At 60.5% G+C, this 24,673-nt stretch overlaps 8 protein-coding genes across 8 annotated transcripts; 3 read left to right on the forward strand and 5 right to left on the reverse strand.

Moving 5' to 3' along the window:
* Positions 1 to 1,252: 1,252 nt before the first annotated feature.
* On the reverse strand, positions 1,253 to 2,343 carry VTJ83DRAFT_3042 (uncharacterized protein; the record flags this gene model as incomplete). The annotated part of the gene is made up of 3 exons (XM_071009380.1): positions 1,253 to 1,358; positions 1,418 to 1,840; positions 1,919 to 2,343. 3 exons carry the CDS (start codon positions 2,341 to 2,343, stop codon positions 1,253 to 1,255), a joined length of 954 nt encoding a protein of 317 aa, XP_070866923.1.
* A 4,249-nt stretch (positions 2,344 to 6,592) lies between these two features.
* VTJ83DRAFT_3043 (40S ribosomal protein uS5) lies at positions 6,593 to 7,554 on the reverse strand (the record flags this gene model as incomplete). The annotated part of the gene is made up of 3 exons (XM_071009381.1): positions 6,593 to 6,856; positions 6,924 to 7,181; positions 7,279 to 7,554. 3 exons carry the CDS (start codon positions 7,552 to 7,554, stop codon positions 6,593 to 6,595), a joined length of 798 nt encoding a protein of 265 aa, XP_070866924.1.
* A 1,539-nt stretch (positions 7,555 to 9,093) lies between these two features.
* Positions 9,094 to 9,618, reverse strand: VTJ83DRAFT_3044 (uncharacterized protein; the record flags this gene model as incomplete). The annotated part of the gene is made up of 2 exons (XM_071009382.1): positions 9,094 to 9,482; positions 9,543 to 9,618. 2 exons carry the CDS (start codon positions 9,616 to 9,618, stop codon positions 9,094 to 9,096), a joined length of 465 nt encoding a protein of 154 aa, XP_070866925.1.
* A 1,143-nt stretch (positions 9,619 to 10,761) lies between these two features.
* Positions 10,762 to 13,026, forward strand: VTJ83DRAFT_3045 (uncharacterized protein; the record flags this gene model as incomplete). Its single annotated transcript, XM_071009383.1, has 1 exon — positions 10,762 to 13,026. The coding sequence occupies one exon, from the start codon at positions 10,762 to 10,764 to the stop codon at positions 13,024 to 13,026; it is 2,265 nt and encodes a 754-aa protein (XP_070866926.1).
* Positions 13,027 to 13,345: 319 nt separating this feature from the next.
* VTJ83DRAFT_3046 (uncharacterized protein) lies at positions 13,346 to 16,217 on the forward strand (the record flags this gene model as incomplete). The annotated part of the gene is made up of 5 exons (XM_071009384.1): positions 13,346 to 13,376; positions 13,445 to 13,504; positions 13,584 to 13,666; positions 13,735 to 13,886; positions 13,952 to 16,217. 5 exons carry the CDS (start codon positions 13,346 to 13,348, stop codon positions 16,215 to 16,217), a joined length of 2,592 nt encoding a protein of 863 aa, XP_070866927.1.
* A 333-nt stretch (positions 16,218 to 16,550) lies between these two features.
* Positions 16,551 to 17,615, reverse strand: VTJ83DRAFT_3047 (uncharacterized protein; the record flags this gene model as incomplete). Its single annotated transcript, XM_071009385.1, has 1 exon — positions 16,551 to 17,615. One exon carries the CDS (start codon positions 17,613 to 17,615, stop codon positions 16,551 to 16,553), a length of 1,065 nt encoding a protein of 354 aa, XP_070866928.1.
* A 1,131-nt stretch (positions 17,616 to 18,746) lies between these two features.
* VTJ83DRAFT_3048 (uncharacterized protein) lies at positions 18,747 to 21,281 on the forward strand (the record flags this gene model as incomplete). The annotated part of the gene is made up of 1 exon (XM_071009386.1): positions 18,747 to 21,281. One exon carries the CDS (start codon positions 18,747 to 18,749, stop codon positions 21,279 to 21,281), a length of 2,535 nt encoding a protein of 844 aa, XP_070866929.1.
* Positions 21,282 to 22,435: 1,154 nt separating this feature from the next.
* On the reverse strand, positions 22,436 to 24,208 carry VTJ83DRAFT_3049 (uncharacterized protein; the record flags this gene model as incomplete). The annotated part of the gene is made up of 3 exons (XM_071009387.1): positions 22,436 to 22,612; positions 22,727 to 23,994; positions 24,103 to 24,208. 3 exons carry the CDS (start codon positions 24,206 to 24,208, stop codon positions 22,436 to 22,438), a joined length of 1,551 nt encoding a protein of 516 aa, XP_070866930.1.
* Between the last annotated feature and the right edge of the window lie 465 nt (positions 24,209 to 24,673).

Below are 24,673 nucleotides of genomic sequence, written 5' to 3' on the forward strand. Positions count from 1 at the left end.
GCCGGGATGAGCTCACGCGGAGGTTACCTTTAAGATGCTGCCCCCCCTCCCCTTGGCTTTCCTGCAACATCAAAGAAGACCCGATGTGACGAAATCCAGCCTGGAGAACACGGCTCACGAATGTGCAATGGTCCCAAACACAAGAGGGAGGAGGTCTGAATGGGTACCGCGCCAAGACCTGGTTGCGCTGAAGAGAATGCCTTGGCGTCACGTGTGTTGCAACGAGCATGAATCATTGTGCCTTAGCAAATCGGCTCGGCCCGAGCTCTTGGGAACGCTGCGTCTCCACGCCCGGCTCCCAGCTCCCGAGGTGTAGGATTGATCCGGTGTTGTTCGTTGAGCCGTTCTCGCCGCAGCCGAACAGGATATGTACGATGACTTCAATATACGAAAGCTGGCGGGACCATCCTTGGAATATGGCAATAACGCGGCATCGAGCATGATCCTTGATTGGCGGTGCGATCCGGGGAAACGGATATTGTGTAGGGAGCTGCCATGCCTCTCCGATGGATGGATGGATGACGCAACTTGTCAACAACCGAGGGCCTAGGGGGGATCCAGAACCCCGGATTTGTGAGCGTAGCAATGAATCCACCGTCGCGGAGAAGTCCGGGGAAATCTGGAGTGTACTCCTCAGGCTCCTCTCTTTTAGGCACCTGGGGATGCCTGGGGAAGCTCGGGGGATACCTTGTTGATGCCAGGTTGTCTCCTGGTCGTGTTCCATGCGCCCGTTGAACATCTCTCGGATTTTGAACTTGGCGTGTGTCCGAGAAGGCCCAAGAGACGGGGAGCTCTGCGAAAGGGTGTCTCATGCTGCCTTGTTGGATCATGTTCCACGCTCAGGGGAGAACCGCCAACTCTTTGGGGGGGCTGGAACAAGTAGCTTGTTCCAGAGGTAGCCTCGATTCCACGTCTCCTTCATCATCTTGTCATGTTTGTTTCTTTACTCGAGTGACCATTCCGACCTCAAGCTGGTGTCTTGAGCACCTTGGGCCTCTAGGTCACTCCCGATGCATCAACAGCCCTCTGTTGAGCAGGTATCGTTTTCTCGCAGTTTTCACCGCGTACACAAAAACACAGCCGCAATGCGAATTTCTTCTTGTTCTCATGCCCATGAATGTATACAAGGAATAGACCTAATCTAGACCAATGACCCCGAATACCAAGCAGTCGCTCAATTTGAACCCGAAACACATGATGACCTGTAAACGCCACTGATGCCATGAACCATATATCCACACACAATTTCCTTCTAGGCGGCGGTCGAAGAGCTCTGGGCGGTCTTGCTGGCGCGGCGCGCCTCGCGGCCCTTCTCCGACCACGGGAAGTGAAAGACGGGAATGAGGAAGAACGAGTTACTGCAGGTTGTGTTAGCCGATCCGATCTGCCAGCATCCCGGCTAGGGCTCTCAACATACCCGCTATCGGCAATACCGGCAAACGCGTTGTACCAGGCCAAAAACGCCGCGACGATGCCAAAACCACCGCCGGCCTGGGTGAGCTTCTTAGCCGACACGGCAGCGCCGTTGTTGGCGGCGAAATGGCTGCAGGCAAGCATGAGGAAGGCCATGTCGAGCGTGAAGAAGAGCAGGAAGAACATGACGGTGGAGCGGAGCGTGCACAGAAGCAAGATGGTGGTGAAAATGAACCAGCCCATCAGGAACAGGCCCAGCACCGACTCGGCCATGAGCGGGTCAACCGCCTCGCTCGCCGCGTTGTGGTAGGGGCCGCCCTCGCCCATGATGTTCCAGTGGGGGGTGAGCAGGAGGGCCCAGGCGATCCAGAAGCCGCCGTAGGACGAGAGGGCTGTGGCACCAAAGGTGTTGCCGACGGCCATTTCCCTGGGAGTCGTGTAAGCCAGGGGAAGGACATGGGGACCGGGGGGGGAGGGGGGTGAGTGGGTGTGAAGAATAACATACCACATGCCAGCAAGCAGCTGCACAAGACCGCCATACCCAAACGCCAGCGGGACGACCACGTTCGGCGCGGTGATGTCCCTCACGCCCAGGTTGATGCACGAGAGCACGAACGTGGTCAGGGCGAAAGCGCAGAGGCCGAGCGGCGCCGGATTGGCGAACTTGCGTCCCTCGACAGGCCGCCAGAGACCGGGCTGGAACTCACCGCCGAAGGCCGGCAGGCGAGGCTCGTTGTCATGGTGCAGATCGGCATAGGGGTTGCGCATGTCGAGACTCTTGTAAAAGGCATTGTGATGATTGTGATGGCTGCTATGCGCCTGGCCTTGGTTGTTGCTGGTAAAGTCCTTCTCGGTCGGACCCGTGCTGATGGTCTCCCTGTCGGCCATTGTCGTTGTGGTGTGTGTGTACCTATCCGACGCGGGATGCATGGGGATGTTGAGATGGGTGAAAACACGAGCGGCTTGTTGAGTCCTCGGGTCAATTGGGCAACCAATGCGCTTCGCTTGGGGGATCAAGACGAGAAGCGGCAGTCAACACGACGAGAGGGTGATGATGGGCTTCATATAGACCCAACGGCTGGGGGGATTTTGGCCTTGGTGGACTACACCACTTGTGCGCAAAGAACCACGAGCCCTGTAGTTGCCACCCAGACAAAACATCGTGCCGGGGCGACCACAGGGGCACGCAGGCTCGAGGAAATCCGGGGGGTTCGCCGCTGGTGTTCATCTCAGCAACGGAGCCACCCCAGACCCCGCAAACAGGCCAGGAGGGTGTGGATAGGGTCATGGACAAGGTTTTTGTGGATAGTCAACTTGCCGGAGATACGGGAAGTTTCTTCATGAACCAACAGCCAGAGTAGCTGGTGCATGTGGGGCGGCATCGGAGGATTGTGGGGGGAGAGTGGCGGGAGCTGGAGAAATGGGAGAGGGCAGGTGAATGTCCGCCAAGGAAGCTGGCATGGAGAGGGTCCATGATCAGCCACGCGCCGGATCGGCGCGCCTTGCCATTGGAGAGAGAGCCCAACGAGCATGTCAACGGGAATGACATAGTTCTCCACCGGCGGCTCCGTCATCCTGGTGCTGGAAGCTGGAGATGGGTGGATCAAGGCGTGTCCGTGGCGGAGTCTCTCGGAGAACAGGAACTCGTTGCTTTGACCGGCAGTTCGACAGTGGACCACGCTGAATAATGGTACGGCAGCTGGAGCGGGTGTGTTGAATAAAAGTTGGTCGGACGATAGTAAGAACGTGGCATACATTGATCATTGGCTTGCAGGAACACCTAGTCAGGGGAGTCTGGCGGCCTGGCTGAAAAGAACGTGGGAACGACCCGGGGGCTTGTTTGGATGATGTGTATGTGTGTGTGTGTGTGTGTGGATAAATGAGTGGTCAAAACTACATGTATGTATGTGTCGTTTTGGCATTGGCAATGCTCAACTATGTCCTCCACCACCGGCCTTGTTGATGTCTCGAGGGCGATCGTCAAGGAGGTCCGAAAACGGACACAATGTTTCGTACCAGGATCGACCCAACATCAGGGGGGAGGAGGATAGGTAGTCGAGGGCCCCCCAGGTACCGGCTCAAAGGAAGCCACTAGTTGGTGAACTTGGACAAAGGCAAAAGAGCTCGTGAATAGGGCATGGTGGAGGCAGTGGATATCCATCGTTGAGATGGAGACCGCCATGGCATCCACATTGTTGCGGGGGAAACACCACCATCTGTGTTTGTTTGGTGGTTAACGTTCGATTCGAGCGATAGTGGACACCAGGGAACCATGAATCCAACAGCTGATGCGTTACTATTCATATCGTTCGTGGAGATACTGGTGATGTGGTCATGAACCACATCCGCTACCGCGTAGGGCGGCTCGAACCAACTCGGGCCGGTGCTTCACAATCGACGGTACCGGACAACCAGACGGCGGCTTCTAACACGTAATGTACGACCACCCTTGGCGTCCAACTTTGAGTGGTCCTTGAACACATCAAGAGTTGCTGATCCAGGCAGCTCCGGGGTAGCTGTCGAGGCTCAAGAGAGCCTGGCGACTCATCTCGGCGATGAGTGTTGAGATGAGGTTGGAAAAACATGCCAAGAGCCATGACGCCAAGGAAAGGTCTGGTCAACGAGCAGCATCCAAGACGCTAAAGGGCTTAGTGCCAGGGGAGAAGCCGCGGCAACCCTGGCCACCGCGGGAAGCGTTCTACTATAGAGGAACCAAGCAAGCACCTAGAGCCAAGAGACCAGGACATCATCGCCTGGCTTGGGTCCTTGAAGGGATCATCCAGTTGCTAGGTACTTCCGGCTCTGCATAGGCGGGCTGATGCTAGCTCCAAAGCCGTTGCCGGGCATCGTGCTAACGCCGGAAACATGGAACTTGACCTGCCACGGTAGACACTTGAGCAGGATGAGATTCGTGGGCGACTTTCATCCCGCTTTCCTGTCGACCACTGCGATGTAAGTACAGGAGTCATGTCGACAACGTGGCTTAACCGAATGCCATGGACAACCGGAAGCTGAAAGGCTTGCCGCTGATCGACGGCCGCAGCCTTTGTCGGATGTATCAAGGCTCAGGTACCTAGGTGTCCCTCCCTTGGGCCACCGAACGAGGCGGGTGCAGGTTCCGGCCCTGCGCGTTAGCACCTGGCAGCCGGTTTCGACCTCTCATTCGACCGTTGATTGGTCTCCCGGCTGTCTCTCCAGACCGAAGCAGAGCCAAGACCATGCCTCGTGCGTGGCCACCGTGACCTACAGGTAACTACGGCTCTCCCGCCAGAGGGCGCCGGCGTCTTGTTTGAAGCCGAGGGCGAAGCGCGAGGATGCAACCACCAAGAGTGTGCTCGAGTTGCGACAATGGCACAAGGCTGGGTACCGTAACTCGTGTTCGTTCCTCCAACCTCGGCATGTCGATGATGTCGACTAACGAACCGCCTGGAGACTCCCCTAACCATTCGGGGCTTAACAGGTCTTCGCCGCCTAACTAAGCCTGACTGGGCAAGCTGTCAACCATCGTCCGTTGCGATTCACGACACAAGAATGTCCACATATGGTCTGATGAGACTGCAAGGAGGCTGATTCGTGATGTCCGAGCCATTGCCGGAGACGTATGCCTTCTCCAGGCTCGGCAAAGTGCCGATCGACATCCCACGAGGGAGCCTCAGCTGACAAAACATGCTTTGCAGCAGAGGCAGATGCTCTGATCGTTTGCAGGGTGGCGGTATGCAGTATGTAGCTCGCATCACGGGGACGCAGTATTGCGTGCCGCGGTGCTGGAGCATGCCGGTTAGCTCTGTCTATGTACGTTGAGGAACCTCGTCAACAATGAGAGAATGGAGTCCGTATCCTGTGAGGATTGACTTTCGAGCCTAAGCTCTACAGTCGACAGCCACCGTTCAAGTGTCGGATCACCCGGCTTCGCGGGAAACAGACTGTCTATGCCTCTCAGGTAGAGCCGGGTGGACGGCTTGCCGTTTCTCGCCAGTGAACGAGAAGGCAAGACGCTGCTCCGGCCGGGGTCCATTCGAGACGTCCATCATTGCCATTGCAATCACTCTTTGGTGTGCGAGAACCTCGGGTTTGTTTCAACCCCATTGGCAAAATTCATGAATCGCGAAAACATGGACCAACATGTCTTGTCCCGCCGGCTCTCGAGACAGCCTGCCTCACCCAAAGTCGAGCAAACAGTGCCCCTATGGAAAGGAAACGAGGGTGAGGACCTCTTCGAAGTACTATATGGTCAGATGAGTCGTCATCAGGAATGCCACCTCTTGAATGCCTTCATGGCCTGCAATAATTTCCTTCTCAGGACTATGGGATGTTGACTATTCTCGTGACAAGACGTCGACCATGCTCAAGACCCTCCTCCGGGACGAGACATGGGCATCACTGGCATCGCATGAACTTTGGCAGCAGCGGCCCCAGGATAGCTTAGAGTATCAGCTTTGCTCAGCATCAACGACAGACCGATCGTTGAAGACTGTTGGGACTGAAAGGCGGAGTGCAGTATATAGCTCGGGCTCATCCCTTGGGTTGGCAACAGTGGCTCCCCGTTGAGGATGTCCAACGATCCGGCACAAAACGGCGGACAAAACGGCGTTTGTATGACTGGACGTATATATATCCCGGTAAGCATCGATGGTAGACACCCGGTTACATAGGTACACGACCGTGAGACATCACACTTGGACACCGCATTGTCCAGGCTGGGTTCGACACCCCCCCGGGTGCCTTATCTCCGGGAATACCACAGATCATTAGAATACATCGCACTCCTTGTGAATCCCGGAGACAGGTCACAACAAGATCTGAGCTGACGGCCGTATCTGGGACAGGTCTTGACTGGTACGACCGCGAAACCCGGCCGCTGCAGAGCCAACCAAGCCATCCATTCGAGTCCTGTGTGGAGGAGTTCGTCAACCTACCGACCAACAACGAAATCGTCATCACTGCAAGGCACCTCAATTTTGACAGCAGTATCCGCCCAATAGAGCACTCAACCGCACCCGGGCGTCGTCCATGATTCGTGAAATTGATTCAGGCCGGTCCTTGCTAAGTCCATAAGACAGCCTCAATCTATGCCCTTGCCGGAGCCCATGTAAAGTCCAAATCCACAGACGCCCCGAAGCACAACCCTTTCCTACCACCGACTGCGCTCCCCTTCCTCTCTCATCCCAGTACCAGCACCTTAGTGAGCATACCGCTTGCCGTCCCGCAGGGTGTCCGCATACTCCTCCAGAGGGCTCCTGATGAGCTTGGTCTCCTTCCACAGGTTGGGGGTGAGGAAGCCGTAGGTGTTGGAAACGGCCGCGAAAGTGGCCTTGAGGGTGTTCTCGAGCGTCTTGGTCGAGCCGGACGACGAGGTGTAGGCGTCCTCGATACCGGCGAGCTGGAGGAAACGCTTGACAGCGGGGGAGGCGACGAGGGAGGTACCACGGGGAGCGGGGATAAGCTGGAGAGCGTCGTGTTAGCACGCGTTTTCCCTTCCTATGCCAGATCTCGCTTCCGGGGCCACGTACGCGGACGGTGACGGAACCGCACTTGCCGCTCTCCTTGGTGGGCAGAGAGTGAGGGAGACCGAGGTTGGCACCCCAGTAGCCGCGGCGGACGGGGACAACGCTGAGCTTAGCGATGATGATGGCGGCGCGGATGGCCGTGGCGACTTCCTTGGAGGTCTTGATGCCGAGACCGACGTGGCCCTCCGAGTCGCCAATGATGACGATGGCCTTGAAGCGGGTGCGCTGACCGGCACGGGTCTGCTTCTGGACGGGCTTGATCTGTTTCGGGGCAATCGCATGGTCAGAACTCTAGAGGCTGAAAAAAAAGAACCCGTCCCAATCCAGCCCCCTCCTGGCGTTGTTTGATGGTGCGCACCTTCATGACCTCATCCTTGAGCTTCGGCAGGAAATAGTCGACGATCTGGTACTCCTTGATCGGGAGCGAGTGGAGGTAGATCTCCTCCATGCTCTTGATCTTGCCGGCCTTGACGAGACGGCCCAGCTTGGTGACGGGCTGCCACTCCTTCTCCTCGCTCTTGCCGCCGCGACGGCCACCACGGCGAGGGCCACGGCCACGGCCGCGGTCACCACCACGCTCACCACCACGAGCAGCAAAGCCGCCACCGCGGGCGCCAGTTCCCCGATCAGCCATTATTGCGATTGTCTCGTCTGGGGGGGTCGTCGAACGGGAATTGTTGTCGTCGGGACTCGGGTCGAGCAATTCGGAGATCGGGTTCGACGTTTTGGCGGGTGGGGGGAGCTTTTTGCTGGGAAATTCTGGTGTGCCAAGAACCAACCCTAAAATGTTCCAAATTTGTGGCACCTGGCTGCCAGTGAAGAAGGTGGGCCTGGCTGGCAGCGCACTCTCACCGCCTTCTTAATTGGTGACCATGCGTCTCCAGGCGATCGCCATCAAGGTCCCGCCTTCGAGATCTTACATGCTGCAGCTGCAGCCTCCCAAGGTTCATTGCATCTCTCCCTGCGCAGCCAGCAATGTGCTGTAGCACAACCCGACGTCTCGCTGACCTCCACCCTTGTGGGGGAACACTTTTCGATCCTGAGAATGAGCCCAGTCAACCACCCGTTTTCTGTCGCTCCCTTTCTCGTTCGGCTTGACCTTCTATTGGCGCCCCCCCCCCCCCCCTCTCCGTCCTCTTGAGGCTCATTCATCGCTCCGCTATCAAGTGCATCTTCGCCATGCCTAACGCAGCCGATATGCTCACCTTCCGTCACCCTCTGGGCGTCTTTGGGAGCGCCAGCAAAGCGCCGAGCGCCCTGCTAGCGCTTGCAGGCCCGACTTTTGGGCGTCCTCTGAGTTGTTCTGCGGCGGAACCTAGTGATGGAGATGTGCGCGTTAGCTCTATGACCATGCCTCGCTCGATGACTTGTCAATTCCAACAGCCGTACCTTTGGGGCCATGCGCTTCACCCTAGCCATCCCACGTGCTGGCAGTTCTGGTGCAGAGAGTGCATGCCAGCTGAGAGCAACAGAACTCGCCAATCTCCCTGCCACAAGATCTGTTTAGACAGCCACGACGATCGTTATGAAAGTGCAAGATTGGCAGAATGGTACGTGATGGCCCCGCGGGGATTTTTAGTCATTGCGGGGTGAATGCGGTCTTCTTCAGGTGAGCAAGTATCTATATGCAAGGTAGATACTGTCTGGGTGAGCAAGCAGACATCTCTTGGTGAGCGGACATCCAATCTTCGAGCGATCAACCAGAGATGCATCGGCTTCCGTGGTTGTATCGTCAAACCATGGCATCACCACACCTTGGTCCTCTGCAGCTCGTCAACGGGAAAACCCCTCGCAGTGAGCTTCTGTGGCTGTCAAACCACGACTTGACCGGTGCGAGAGTAGAGCTGGGAGGTGAGCTTTCGCGCTCCTGGGACCTCTTTTTAACACCACCTGGGGATGCCTTCGAACGGAAACTGGAGATATCACTACGGAAAAGAGGCATAGGTTGCCATACAAGTAACCCCCAGGTACCTGAAAGCATGCTCCCCTGCGATATGATAGGGAATGGGGTAAGATCCTTCCACTATGCTCCAGAGCATCGTCAATTCCGTTTCCAGTCTCCCAATATCGGCACACATCGTAGGCTCTGTATCCTCCGCAGCGCGTTCCTCCTGATTAAAAGAAGCCTTTGTTATCCCACCCCGACTCTGCCTCCCGTTTAAGCCTAGCACCTCTACACGCCGACAGGAGCCACAGAGGCAACAGGAGGTGCGGGTTTTGACGGGGCGGTGTTGCGGTTGCGGAGCCACGCCATCGTGTCGATCGCGACGAAAAAGGTAAACAGCGCCCAGAGGAAGAAGCCAAACGCCGTGGCCGCCTTGGCTGAGCCGCACCACGAGCTGCCGCCGCAAACCGCGTCCCCAATAAAGGCGGCCAGGGCGATGGAGCCGGCGAACCAGAAGATCATCGTGATAATCTCGAGCACGAGGGCGGCGAGGCCGTGGAAGAGGCTTGCAAAGAAGAGCGGCACCAGGAAGAGGTATCCGATGACAAGCAGCGACCAGACGGAATTGAAGAGCATGAATGACGGGCTGCTAGGGGCGCTGCGCCATGGGCTGACGACTAGGTGAGGGTTAGCTTTTCGCTGGTCGTGGGGGGGATGATGGGCGGTTGAGTTCATACCGTAGGCTGTCAGGCCTAACTCTATGATAAGAAAGACCGCCGTGACGACCTTCACTATGGGGAGGAAGCGCTCCATTTTTGGGTTGTTGGTGGTTTCCAAGAGCGTATCGAAATCGGTAGCTATACTGTTGAACGTCAGGCAAGGCGGGAGAGTCTAGAAGGCTGAGCCACAGGATAACGTGAACGATGATATAGTAACGAGAAGCGGGTTTCAAGCGAACGACAGAGCTAAAGACTCCACGTCCGTTTCTTGTATTTTATACCCAGATGAACACCTCGTGCTACCGTTGGGTTTCGTATTTGGTGCCGGAGCGAATGACGTGTGTGCCAGCAGCTTGGGCCCAATCCCGAGCCTGACAACCACGCATCACTCCAGCTTGACTGAGACAGCCTATCGAGCGTGTCTTGGGATATCCCAGCCTTTGCTTGCTCGAAAAACCATGTTTCTTAACCACGTGTAGAGAAAATCCCAGGTCCTGCCAGCATACGGAGTGAAAGAACTGTGCGGGTTGGGTTTGAGGGATCGTGACGTCATCACCCTCTCCGATGCCGAGTGGGACCGGCGTCGAACGTCGTTCATCCCCGCCAAGCATCCAGACCATCTCTGCTGTGTAGTTCTTTCAGGGCCACGCATCGCTGTTGAACCATCTGATCATGTTGTCCAGCAGGGGAACTCGGGGTACATTTCCCTAAGGTGGCATTCTGGGGAGGTCCTCACGGAACGGATGTGCAATGAACCCCATGCCGGAATCCTGTCTACAAGAGTAAGATGATGTCGGAAGGAAACAGCCTGGCAACAGCCCCATCAACAATGCGTTTTGAACGCCGTTTTTTGGGATCCGGCACATGTGTCTCTTTTCTCGGGAACTATGGCGCACGGCTGACAGCCTGTGTGTAGCCGGCCCTGCGCTCATAACAAACAAATGCCGAGGTCGAGGATGTCATCATGTCCCCTGCGCAATTAGCCTGTTCAACGGACAGACGGGTGCGCCATGAGACCTGCCATCATCAGCATGCAGTGCCCCTGGACATCTGCAAGACGCTGACAGCATCACAGAAGTGCCGCCTCTCCGGCTGTACGCCTCATGTGGGACGTCCGGCGCGGAGTCTGAGGAGGGCACGGCAGACCAGGCGGGGGATATAGATGGGTCACGACCCGGCGTGGTGGGGTGTCGTGATGGGGGCGTTGTGCAGACCATTCCCTTGGTGGTGAGAGTCTATGGTGCGAAGCATGGACTCGAGCTTGTCGGCGACAGTTCACAACCACAGCCACGGCAGCAGGAAACATCCCTTCCCTCCGCGCCCCGTGTGGCTGGCAGGGCCATGGCGCCGCCAAGACAACGCACCCCGCGGCTTCGAGCCGGACACTGTCTCTGGAACGGGCTCTATCGTCTCTTTCAAGACCAAGACGGCCGCCCTGATGGGCAACCCAATCCATAGACCGAGCCCTCCGGCGCCGCCGCCAGCCCGCGGTTGGCGAACCGGCTGGGTTGCCGCCGGAACGGCCTTCTCGACGCTGATCTTGCTCGCAATCATGCCCTCCTTACGGCCAGGCATCCCGGTTGACTCGCTTTCCAGCACCGTCGGACGCGTCACGTCTCATGCTGCACCTGCAGATGGCACTTCGCCGTACGGCAAGTTCCCGGTGCCAGGTGACCCCTTTCGTTTTCTCCCTTGCACCGGAGAGACCGTGCTGCCTCCCCTGGACGACCAAGCGGCCGAGCAGACATGGGCTGCCCGCTTCGACCCCGACCCGGACCGCTGGAGCTGGGGTAGCGCCCAGGAACCGGAGGGCACCGAGGCCACGGCGGCCGCTTCCATGGATTCGTATGCCGGACGGGGCATCTACCTGTGCGGATACTTGGATGTGCCCCTTGACTACGCCAACGACTCCGAGATTCGCATTGCAAGGCTCGCCGTGACCAAGTACCAGGTGTCTGGACTGGCCAAGGCTGGAGGGGGTGCGAACTCCCCGGCTGGCCGCAAGAGCGAGAGGACCATCGTCATCAACCCCGGCGGACCGGGCGGCAGCGGCACCTACTACGCGTGGCGTTCAGCCGAAGCCATCTCGCGGCGGTTCAGCGCCGGCAGGTTTGACGTCTTCGGCTGGGACCCGCGCGGCGTCAACGCCTCGCTCCCCCGCGTTGCGTGTTTCCCTCGCGATGCCACCCGCGACCGCTGGCTTGTGCCCACATCGCTACACCGCCGCGTGGCGGCCGACCGGCGGGGGCAGCTCGAGATTGCCGACGCCATGAATGCCGCCATCATGCGCGCGTGTTGGGAACGCCACGGCGATCTGGGCCGTTACCTCGGGACGGGTCTCGTGGCGCACGACCTCGAGCAGATCCGCCTAGCCCTCGGCGAGGACGAGCTGACGGGCTACCTGGTCAGCTACGGCACGGGCATCGGGCAGACGTATGCTGCGCTGTTCCCGGATAGCGTGGGGAGGCTCATCCTGGACGGCACCGAGTACGTGCGAGACCACCGCTTGTGGGGCGGGTTCGGCTGGACCGCCCTGGATAACGGCACTGACGCCTGGCGAGACGGATTCCTGGGTGAGTGCATCAGCGCCGGACCGCAGCGCTGCGAGCTCGCCAAACCCGTGGCCAGCGGCGCCGCTCCCACGCTTGAGGATCTCGAGAAGCGCATGGAGGGGCTGCTCAGCCAACTCGCTGACCGCCCGATCCCCGCGTACCACGATTTCCGCGGGCCAACGTTGGTGACATATTCCGCCCTTGTCGACATCCTCTACGGCGCCATGTACAACCCGTCGACCTGGCCGCTGATCGCCAGCGTTTTAGCCGAGCTGGAGGCCGGCAACCCCGGTCCCGCCGCCAGCATCCTCGACGGATCCCTCTGGTGGCACGATCCCCAGGCGCCGTGTCCGCTGACGCCCCCGCGCGGCTCCGACCACGAGCAGGGCTTGCTGGTCATTTGCGCCGACCAATACGACGCGTCCGAGCCGGACGGCTTGGGCTGGTGGCTGGACGTGTGGGAGAAGATGGCAAATACGTCGTGGATCGCGGGCAACTCACGCCTGTACACGGTGTTGCCGTGCCGGCACTTTTTGGAGCACTGGCCTGATCCGGTGGGGGTGTACCGCGGCGATTTGAACCATGCGCTGCGGAATCCGGTGCTGCTCGTTGCCGAGACGTACGACCCGGCGACGCCGTTACGGAACGGGAGGCGGCTGTTGCAGGAGATGGGGCGAAATGCCCGTCTTGTTGTTCATCATGGGTATGGGCATTCGATGCGTGACACGTCCAACTGCACCGAGACGATCGCCAGAGAGTACATCCTTCACGGCAAGCTGCCCGAGGAGCAGGAGACGGACTGCCATGCTGATGAGAAGCCGTATTTGTATGGGGTTCAGCAGCACCGGGCGGATGCCACCTCGCCATGGACGGCTCGGGATCCGTTTGAGGTGTGGCGCGAGCACATGGCGGAGATGAGGCTGATCAATCCGAGGCTGGTGCCGCGGTAATATTGCGGGAAGGAACTCAACGGGGTTGGAGACGTATGAAGGGTTGTTACATGCACCTTGTCATGCTGTGGCGCAACTGCCGCAGGGATTGAAAATGAAATGCCTTTGAGTTGCGAACGCCATTGTAAGAGGTCACGTGCTCTCGCGCCCATGACGTGTTTGTGTGGATGAAGGGGATTTGCGCACCGGCTGCCTTCCATTCTCCACATCGCGACGTTCCCGAGGCTGTCTCGAGAAGGCTGCGCCATTCCATCCACCACGTCCTTGGGCAGTCAATGAATGTGCAACGCGCTGCCCGGATTGGACTCAGGTTCGAGCCATGTGGCTTCTCGAGAGCGAGCTGTTTGACGGTTCGTGGTTCCCCCGACGATGCTCGAAGCCATCCACCTCCCGACTGCGTCGACTGACATGGGGTTAGGCCGAAAGCTCTGGCTGCGACCAGGGAAACTCTACCTCTTTGGACGAACCGTCGCCGAACGTATGGGCCAGCTCCGCTGACACTCGTCCCCTCGACCGTTCCCACCCCCCCAAACGCTGACATTCGCTTCCCGCACCAGCCGGCCAACTCGTCATCTCCGACAAGACCGTCTCGAGAAAGCATCTCACCATTCGCGTGGATGATGTTCCCGAAGGTGGCGGGGTATGTGCAGAATCCACGGGAGACGTGGCGCATCGCATCGGACTTGCCATTGACACCCGCGTTTGCAGCGCAACATCCGCTCACGATCCACCGTCACCATCGAGGACCTCGAATCCAAAAAGGGAACCCTCCTAAACGGCGTCCAGATACGCGGGCAAACAACCACGCTATCACATGATATAAACGAGGTTAGGCTGGGCCTGTGCAAGGAGCCGGTTATGTATGATGGCGATTGCCGCTGCCTTGAGTTACTACGTTTCCACTTGCTGACCATGCAACTTCCAGCATCCGATGGCAACCCGTCGTGCTCAGCTTCTCCTTCACCTCCAAGGAGCTTCGTGCAGATCCATGGGCCCGACTTCGTGACAGTCTGGAGCAGCTCGACATCAAGTACTCGGCCGATTACGAACGCGACACGACCCATGTCGTCTCCAAGAAGCGCAACACGTCAAAGGGTCTCAAGGCCCTTATCAACGGCAAGTACATCGTGACGGACAGCTTCATCAACGCCATCGTGGAGGCTGCGACGGTTCCCGAGAATGCCGGGGAGGGCGCGAGCAGCGCCTTGGAGGAGGATTTCGACGCTGCTTGGCCGAATCCTATTGATCACCTACCGCCTCGCGGCGAGGAGCCGATCGAGCGCCAGCGCGAGGCTTACGAACCTGATGAGCGTCGGCAAGAGGTGTTTGATGGGTACACGTTCGTTTTCTACGACCGGAAGCAGTATGAGAACCTGTTCCCTGCCATTGCGGCTGGCAAGGGCAAGGCTCTGCTCAAGGAGGTCGTGCCAGGGGAGACGGAAGTCGATGACTTTGTTCGATACGTCAAAGGCGTCGCTGGGGAGAAGGGGCTTGGGTCGTTCGAGGACGGCAGCGAGGGAAAAGGCGTGGTCGTTGTCCGATACACGCCAAAGACCGAGGACTTTGAGTGGTATGCTCAGTTTCTGACCGCGTTTGCCACGAGGCTTGATCATCGGCCCATTGACCAGCGCGAGTTCCTTGAGGCGATCTTGGATTGCGATGCGTCCATGCTTCGCCGCCCTCTGCCAGAAGCCAGTCAACCATCAACAGACGTTACCCCCGGGCGGGAAAACGGAGCCGACTCGAGAGGTCGCATGGATGTCGACCAGCCGGCGCCAAAGCCTGCAGAGGCTGCTGAGCCAGCCGCAGAAAAGTCGCCTGCCCCGCCTGCGCGAATCAGTCGGCCCCGAAGGGGAGGACGGAGTCGCTTTAAAGGTTTCGACTTTGACGACGCGGAGGAGTCGGCTCCAGAACCAGAACCAGAACGAGAACCCGAACCCGCGATCGAGACTGCCGCACCGGAGCCGGAGCCACCCCAAGTTGCCGCCGCAGCTTCTCAGGATAGTCTCTTCGTGACGCAGGCACAAGAATGGAACGATCCCTTGGAAGACGAGATGGGGGCCGCGTCCCCTGCTCGAACTCCATGGCGGAAACGCCAGCTATCCCCCCTCCCGGACGACGACCCCTCGGCGTTTATCGACGAAATTGCCCCTCGAGTGGGAGCCCCCAAACGAAGGCGGACTGCGGCGGATCAAGCACCTGCTCCTGCATCTCCTGAGCCCAAGCCTGCCCCGCAGCCGGACGAGGACGAAGAAATGGCCGAGGACTCCCCTCAGGACAAGCCGAAGCGTGGCCAAAGACAAGGCAAAGAGAAGAAGGGAAAAGAAGAAAGCGACATCCTGGAGCTTGCCCGGCGGCAGCGCGAGGAAGCCGAGGCGCTCGCGGCCGCCGAGCGCAAGGAGCTCGAGGAAGTCCCCGACGACGGCATCGACTACGCGGCCATCCGGGCTCTGCACATCATCGAGGAGTGCGAGGTACGGCTGCCCCAGCCCGGAGCGGCCGCTCGCACGCGCGACCACGACATTGCCGATGGCCGCTGGGACCCCCGATGGAACGGGCGGAAGAACTTCAAGCGCTTCCGCAAGCAAGGGGAGCCTGCCGGACGCCAGCAGCCTCGCATCATCATCCCCTTGGAGGAAGCCAAGCCGAAGGAGTATGGCATTGGCGACGACTACTGGCTCGAGGATGACAGCGGCAGCCGGCGCAGAAAAGACAGCCAGCAGGGCTCGCAGACGCAGGCGACGGAGGCGTCGCACCAGCGCAACATGCCCCAAGGAAAGGGGAAGGAAAAGGAGACGGAGCCGACGCGGCCCCGGGCTCCCGCAACGACGCGGCGGAACGTCTTGGTCCTCGACAGCAGCGACGAGGAGGAGCCGAGCGAGCTCAGCGCCATGCCCGAGGCGGAGAGCAGCGTGGTGCCTGAGACGGAGCCGTCGAGGAGCCGGGCGGCGAAGGCCGCGGAGAAGGCCAACTCGCAGAAGCTGAGGTCGCAGACGCAGACGCAGACGCAGAGCCAGTCACAGCTGCAGTTCCCGAGCCTGGAAACGTTGTCGAGCAAGCGGTCCGCTGCATCGGGATCGCTGAGCCGGGAACCGGCGGCGAAGAAGGCGAGGATGGAATTCAAGCCGCCGAGCGATGACGAGAGCGATAGCGATGATGAGCTGAAGTTCCGGTTCGGGAGGCGAAGGTGATGGGAGAGGGGCATAGTCATGGTTGCATGAACCTTGCTGAAGGAGGGGCTGGCTTGCCAGCCTTTGTATAGTTCTAATTGATGATGTCCATTCCACTTGCCCAGTGCTTGTTGGTTCGTTCGTCGTTTGTTCTATGTATCGGGTATCATGGGTATATCCAACAGGCCATCACGACCTACGCAAAGCAGACCTTCCAACCTGGCTGAGGTATAGCATGTATGTACGCCTGTGTCTCTGTGGGGGACCGGGGGGGCGCGATTGCTCGCCCATCTATGCATGCTTTATGCCAGCACCTAAACACCAAAAAAATAAAAAAATAAACAGGACTGGACATCAGTCCATCGCCTCCATGTCCCCGCCCTCGCCATCCTCCTCCGGCACGTAGATCCCCACCAGGCACGCCGCCAGCATGCCCTCCCAGTTCACCCACGGATGCACCTCGGCAAACAGCCGGGTTCCGTCTCTGCCGGCGGCGCGGAGCAGCTCCGGCTCCCCGCCGGGGTGAAACGGCAGGTACGGCGTGATGTTGTACACCTTGCCTCCGAGCGCCGTCCAGGCGTCCTTGCCGCGGCGGCCGGTCATGCGCTTGAGCATGCTGGGCGTGACGCGCAGGTAGGGGGCGCCGGGGCCAAGGCCGCGGAGATCGGCGGTCGGGGAGGCGGTGAGGCGCGCCCAGTCCAGGGGGGAGTGGCCGGGCTTGAGGACGATGCTGCGCGACGACGACGACGACAACGACGACGAGGACCGGGAGGTGTTGTTGGGGGTGTTGAGGTGGGTGGCGGTCGCGGTGGGGGGCGGGGCGAGGGTGGAACAGCCTGGTCCGCGCGCGGGGAGGGGGTTGGGGCTGCGGTTGCGGAGGGTGCTTGCCGGGGAGGAAGAGGAGGTTGAGGTTGCGGTTGAGGTTGGAGTTGAGGTTGGGCGGAGGGCTGGCGGGCGCGGGGGAGGGGGCATGAGGGTGCTCGCGGAGGGGGATGATGATGATGAGGAGGAGGAGGAGGAGGTGGTGGTGGTGGTGCTATCGGCGGGGGAGAGCGAGAAGGCCGGAACAGGGACCGGCGACGCCGGGTCGCGCGGGGTTACGGACGCCTTGGGCGTGGATTGGCCATCTTCCGAGAGGCGCGGGCTCGGGCTCGAAGGGCTCGGGTCCGGGTCTTGGTGACGGATTTCTGGGAGAGGAACATGGCCGGCGGCGGCGGTGGCAGCGGTGTTGTTGTTCTTGTTGTTGTTGTTGTCATCGTCGTCATCGTGGTGGTCGTCAGGCCTCTGGGTCTGCTTGGCCGGCGGTGGCTCGATGGCCGGTGGCGCAGTGCCCGCAAAGAGCGACAAGAGCCAGGCCGGTTTCTTCATGCAAAACAGGACGACGGCTCCAAAAATCAGCGAGAGGCCCAGTAACGCCATGGTCGGGATCGGTCGGGAGATGGTGCTTGCGGAGATCGTATGTTGTCCGGGGGCGCGTGCCAGACAGATCGTGGGTCGGATCCGTCAGGCGGGGGGATCCGGACGAACCCGCCGCCGGCGTCAGCAGAGCAGCAGACCCAGGACCTTAGCAGGGCAGCCAAGAAGAATGGATGAGGAGGTGGTGTGGGTAGCCTGGTTCAGGCAGCCTGCTTGCTCAAGCCTGGTGTTTTTCTTTTCTTTTCTTTTCTTTTTTTTCTGGTGTGCGTGTGTGTGTGTGTGTGTATGTGTATAGTATATGTTTTGTCGAGTTATGTTCCCATGTGATGTGCCTGAAGGGACAACCCATCCAACTCGTCAATTTGTTCCTAGTGGTTAGTGAATGGCATATCACTACCTGATGCTAACGCCAACGGGATTGCCAAACGAAAGGAGCTCAATCAGCAAGACGGGGCGAAAAAAAAAGGCAAATTTGGTGCCATGACGAGATTGCGCTTCTTGGCCGGTTCATTTCGATTCTGGGGTGAGAGGCAGGGTGGCAGCAGCCCCAGGACCAGGGGGACTTGTCACGCAGCGACGCTGGCTGCTGAAACCTCGAATGGGTGTGGCCTGCCGGACCTGGCCGGAATGGGCCCAGCCGTGGTGGGGTCGAGCCCTTTTTGGCGCGTGGAGGGGAGGGGGGGCCGCCTGGGAAACAAAACCAAACTGGGGTTCATGGCTGTCATTGATCCGCCGTGCAGCGAGCGGTGAGTTGTTTCGTCCGTCATATCCTGGCCCTGAATCCATGCCGCTGGTCCCGGGGCATTGGGCCTCGACACCGACTCGACTCATATCAGACAATCCAAACAACATACTGCGTACCCACCCCCCTTCCTCTCTGTCTCTTTTGCCAGGTCCCGATTCAAGCAGCTTGCTGCGTCTCTGGGGCAACCTTTGGCGGAGGCTTTGCCGCGCAAGAGCATCGCTGCGTAGTTATTATTGATCCGCCATCCGGCGTCGTCTGCCGCCATCCGTTGGCGTTTGCATGGTACCAATTACCGGCCGAGCCCGGCCACTCACCATCGCCCACGCGGAAAGTCGGGGCGTCCTTGGATTTTCCCCGTTTCCCGCCCCCCCCATCCCCAATCCACCGCCATGCCGCCGCTTTCAGCATCAACATCAACAACACAGCCCACCAAGGCCGCTGCTGCATCTGCCCCGAAACGCCCCTCGCCAAGCCAACCCTCCAGCACCGCAGATCATTCGCTCCTGTCGGCGTCCAAAGGCCTAAAGCGGAAGCCTTCTGCCGGGGTGTTAACGACGAGCACCACCGCCGGAGGCACGAGAACCGCCCATATCACCACCACCGCCGACGTCGTCCACCCGACCGTCGCGGCCTCGACCACGACCCCCCACGCGTCTCGCAACCCGCTGCGGCTCCGCGAACAAAATGCCCCGGCCACGCTGCATGTTGTGAAGCCACGATCATCTGCCCCGAAACCGCTGAACTTGACCGCGGCCAGGATGCCTTCCTATGAGCGCCCCGGCCCCGCCGCGCCGCGGCAGGCGGCCGTCGCGCGTGTTGCCAACAACAAGCCACCGGTAACCCCGAAGCTCGCCCCGAGAACGCCGGCCGCCTCGCAGAACGCCCCGGCGCTCGCTTCGCCGCTGCAGCGTCGCTCCGCCGAGGCATCCGCCCTGGGCGTTCACGGCGGCCGAGACGAGCTGATGTCGCCCGTCGCGGCCTTCCTCGGCAGCAACGTCACGCCGCGATCGAGCACGAGGCAGAGCCGCGTCGACAGCGCCAGCAGCACCCCAACGGGCACGCCCCTCCCAGAGCGCCCGGATCCGTGGGAGACGAGGTCGAGCGTCGGAGCACCGGGGCCGGACGACGCGAGGAGACCCGTCGTGACGCTGAGCCCGGCCTCCGAGGTCGGTGGCCCCTCGCGGCAAGACCGCGACGCCAAGTTCTTCTACGCTTCCGCGGCTCAGAAACCGGCATCGCAGCCCGCCGGCTCGAGGCCGCCTTCGCAGCCCGCCGGCTCGAGGCCGCCTTCGCTCCATCAGGCAAAGTCGGCCTTTTTCTACGCCAACGGCGACACGGTGCCGGACCGGCACCACGCGGCCCCGAGGCCCTTCTCTCCCCCGATGGCCTCGCCTTCCCCTGCTGCTTCCCAGGAGAGCAAGTTCGTCTACGCGAACGGCACTCCGGAGCTTCAGCCCGCGCCCAAGATCGGGCCCACGCCCAAGTCGTCGGCCTCGGTGGTATCCAAGGCGCCGCCATCCCGCCAGGCGAACACGCCGAGGTCCGCCTCGCCCAACAAGCTCCCTTTTGGCGCAGTCAAAGGTGGCTCCTCGGCCGCCGTCTCCCCGCGCTCCCCCATCTCGGTGGCAAACCTGCAGGGGAGAGCGAGCGCCGACTATCCGACCCGCCCCAGGACGCACTCCCGGACCAAGAGCGCCACCGCCATCGATCTCCCGGCGGCCACGAGGCGCCTCTCTGGGCAAGGCTCGTCCTTCTCCTCCGGCAACACGTCTCCCTCCAACCCGCCACGCCACGCCCCGATCCTCGCCAACACCTCGGCCTCGGCCGGGTTTGCGTCTCTCCTTCAGGCCGCCGAGGATTTCGCCGCAGAAGCGGACGAGGGCCACTCCGACTCCCCCTCCGACTCCCACTCCGACTCCCACTCCGATTCCCACCACGAGTCCGCAGCCAAGACGCCGCAAGACAACCCCGAGGCAGACCTCGTGGCGAACGCAAGACGCGAGCGCAAGGTCCAAGACCTCGAGATCACCAACGCAAGCCTCGAAGCCATCAACCGCACCCTCGAGCGGCAGCTCCGAAAACAAACCGCCGAGCTCCGGCGGTACCAGCGCCTCTCCCGCGCCGGGCGTCTGAGCGTCGGCTCCGTCGGCAGCAGCGGCCACCGGGTCCCGTCCGACTCGACCGTCGACGGAGGCGGCCCCGCCCGGGAAGGCACAAGCCTGGACGACCTCAGCGAGGAGGAGGGCGGGATCGACAACGAGAACGTTGAGACGGATCAGGAGCAGGACCTGGACGACGATCTCGACCACCACGACCACGACCACGACCACGATGACGACGACGACCTGTCCGGCTCCGAGGCCTCGGGGGGAGACCACCCCGCCGATCCTGGCGCCGCGGCCGAGGGAGGTGCGAAGCCCGCGGCCGCCGGCTCGTCGGAGCTGCGCGTGGAGAAGCGCCGTCGAGACGAAAAGCGGCTGCAGGTCGACCTCTCCAAGCACCAGCAGCTGCTCCGCGACAGCCAGCGCATGAACCAGAGCCTGAAGCGGTGTTTGGGATGGACCGAGGAGCTGATCAAGGAGGGGAGGCGCGCCCTGTCGTACAAGGTGCGCGTGAGCGACGTGTCGCTCGGCGGCAGGGTGCTGGCGCCGGAGGAGGTGGAGAGGCGGCAGCGCGCGGCCGAGGGCGACGAGACGGAGGACACGGGGCTCGAGGAGGAGGAGGACGAGACCATCTACGCCATCGACGCGTTCGGGAGGGACGCCCTCGTGGAAGATGCGGATGCCGACGGGGAAGGAGGCGGCGACGGCGACGGCGACGCCACGGATGCCGACACCGACGCGGCGAGCATCCCCCCCGCCACGTGGGGGAAGGATGCTCAGGATCGGGACAGCGGGATCGAGCTCGCCACCGAAGCCTGCTGAGCCCTCACCTCGACTCGCAAAGGTTCTCGCGAGCACATGGCCGCACGCGCTCGGTATCTTTTGTCCGGTGACAAGACATCCAGAGTTGGCCGGGCAGGCTTGAGGGTGGCTTTGCGAGTCTAGAGAGCTCTGCGTTGAGCACGACGACCCCTTGAGGCATATTGGCTTCGGATCCCGTTTCCGGTCTGTCGTTTCTGGTATCGGGGTACTTTTTTTTCTATATTCTCTCTCTCTCTCTCTCTCTCTCTCCTCTTTTATTTTTTTTTCTTTTCGTCTTTGAAACTTTGCGGGTTAGACATATCCCCCCCACCCCACGGCTGTCCACCCGAGCCAGCAGATTTTGCCTGTTTGTTGGACCAAACATATACCCAGGCATCGAACCATAGGAAGGCGTACGGGCTGGCGACGGTACACAGAGTCAAAAAGGGCAGCGTTTTTTTTCCCTAGTCTTTTTTTTTGTTGTTGTTTTCGCACTGGATTGGGGGTTCGGTTGGTTTTTGGCTTGCATTGCGTCCTTCGTATCTGGGTTGTTTCGGAAATAGCAGAATTTGATACCCTTCAAGACGAGACAACATTCTTCCCGAGACCGACCGACCCGACTCGGGCATCTAGAGGAACATGTTGGTTACCTAGTAGAGATATCAAAGAACGTTTAGGACCCAACTTGAGGATAGAGTGATAGTTTAGGCCTTGCAAGACATCGGCACCATTCCTTGATAGATAAACACGGGGCGGGCTCTATGCGTGAATATTAAGTACTGCGAGAAGAAAGAAAAAAAATTAAAGCGAGGAGCGGAATCGAAACAAAAGCCACCCGTGATCGGAGACGGCCCGACATATATAGAGCAGGATGGATGTGCAGTGCGCCTGAGGGAATCAGCCCTCTCTCTCCTTCGCCCCCTCTTTGCTCCTCCCTTCCTTTCGGGGGATCCCAAATGCCTTCATCCAAGCAAAACCATCGCCAGCACCGCCGGCACCGCCAGCACCACATACCACCACCGATCCATCAAGAATGCCTTCTAAACCAGCTCTCCCCCCCAACCCCTCCCCCTTCCAAGCAACAACATTACCTGCCGGCGGCTTCTTGCCTAGATACCCATGGATCCAAAGCATACACGGACGCAACCAACCCCGACCGGCCCCCGGGGCCTCTACTACGCCTTGGGCACGTTGGGCGCGTCGTTGGCGACCGCCTCGGCAGCGGCGGTGGCGGGGTCTGTCTTCTTATCCTTGCCCTTCTTCTTGGAATCCTTCTCCTTCTTCATGGCGGCCTCGGCGACGAGCTGCTCGAAGGCCATGTAGTCGCCCTCTTCTTCGGGGCTGCGCTTGGCCTGTTGGGAGAAGGGGGAAGGGTGTTTTTGTTAGCAAACTGACTCGCCAACCCGCCAACCGGCTGACTGCTTTAGGGAAGAGAGAGAGAGAGAGAGAGAGAGGGAAGAACCTACGCTGGCGCAAATCTGGCCGATAAGAAGCAACGCCTCGGCGCGCTCCAGCCGCTTGCTCAGGGGCACCTTCTTGTCGTTGAGGACGTTGTCGCAGACGTCGCGCAGGACGCTCTGGATCTCAAACTTGCTGCCGCGCCAGGCGGCCGTCAATATCTTGCCCGTGGCGCGGCGCTCGTACTCCATCTTCTTCTCCTCGGTCCAGTCCTCGCCGCCCTGCTGCTCCAGGCGCGCCATCTCCTCGAGCGTGTGCTGCGCGTCGATGGCGCTGCTGATGGTGTTCCACGTGTCCTTGACCAGCATGCCCTTGTCCTTCATGCGGCTAAAGAAGCCGCCCATGCCAAAGAACTTTTGGCCGCGGATCAGAGCCGTGGCCTTGCTCACGTACGTCTGGCCGATGGCGTGCAGGATGTCGATGCCAAAGGACTCCATCTTGAGCTCCTCCACCTCGAGCCGGATCTTTTCTTGAAACGCCGCCGTCACGTCCTTGCCCTTGTCGGTCTCGGTCCACAGCGAGATGCGATCCAGCAGCTTGGCCGTGAGCATGCCGACGCGCTCCTCCCGCACCTTGGCCCGCTCCTTCTCCAGCTCGGCCAGCTTGTCGCGCTGCTCCTTGGTGAGCCCGCCCTTGGCCTTCTTGTCCTTGCGCTTCGAGTCCTGGGATATCCTGGCCTCTTCCTGGGCCTGCACCTCGTCGGAGGGCGCCGCCGGCAGAGCCGGCCGAAGCGGGATCTGCGTGCGACGGCCGCCGGTGGGCGTGGCCGCGCCGGACGGGCTGGGCGACTTGGACTGCGGCGGCGGCGGCGGCGGCGGCGGCGCGGCTTCGGAGACACCGTCTTCGACCACGACGGTCGGGACGGGCTTCTTTTCGCTCGACGACGACGCCTCGGTCTGGCCCGTCTTGAGGCTCTCCTTGATGGCCTCCTCGGTGCCCGGGAACTCGCCGTCCTTGTTCTGCGCCGACGCTTCCGCCGCCGCCGCCGCCGCCGCCGCCGCCTCTGCTTCCTGCTCTTCTTCCTCGGTCATCGTTATGTCCATGGTTGCCGTCAGGTCTTTCATGAGGCTGATCTCGCCGATCCAGTCCTTGAACGCCTCGCCGCCAAAGATGCTCGTGAAGAACTCGGCCGGGTCGACGAAGCCCTCCGAGGGCCGTGCGGACTCCTTGCCATACTTGTCGTAGGCCTTGCGCAGGTCCTCATCCGACAGCACCTGGTAGGCCTCGCCGATCTCCTGGAACTTGGCGTGCGCGGTGGGGTCGTTGGGGTTCTTGTCTGATATGCGCAGAGCCGGTCGGTCAGTTTCGGACCCGGAAAAAAAAGAGGAGGGGCCGTTCGCCTCGGGGACGCCATCGGCAGCGAGACAGGCTCTTTCTCACGTACCCGGGTGGTGGATGATGGCGAGCTTGCGATAGGCCTTCTTGATCTCGAGCTCGGTCGCGTCCGGCTTGACGCCGAGGATGTCGTAGTACGCGGTGTCGGCCACCATGGCGGCTATGGGTGTGGAGCGACGATGCGATGCGACGGCGAGCGCGTCCGAGGAGTCGAGGTATGCAAGTCCAGAGGAACGTCGGGAGACGAATGCGCGCGGGAGAGAGCAAAGACCGGGAGGGGCGGGCAGAAGCGGTGGGGAAGCGGTTCTTAGCGAAGCGTAGAGAGAGAGAGAGAGGCCAACGGTTCCTCGCAAACAAGGGCCCTTCAAGCGGCAGGATCGGCAACGATGGACCAAGCAACCTGACGGTTTCCAGCGGGAGACGAGGTGGTAGAACCCAAAAAACCCAAAATTACGTACGATACCTTTGACTCCATCAGGTGTCAAAGACCTGGGGAGCCGGGCCTGGGAAATCAGCGCTTGGTGGGGCTGTCGGCGAATTAGCGGGGTAGGGGTATGGAGGGTGCTGCGTATGTACTGCGTATGTTTACCGTCCTGGCCCTGGCACATGCTAACGACGCA

The sequence above is a fragment of the Remersonia thermophila genome, chromosome 3 (genome assembly GCF_042764415.1).
Source record: "Remersonia thermophila strain ATCC 22073 chromosome 3, whole genome shotgun sequence".
NCBI classification, from domain to species: Eukaryota; Fungi; Ascomycota; class Sordariomycetes; order Sordariales; family Chaetomiaceae; genus Remersonia; species Remersonia thermophila.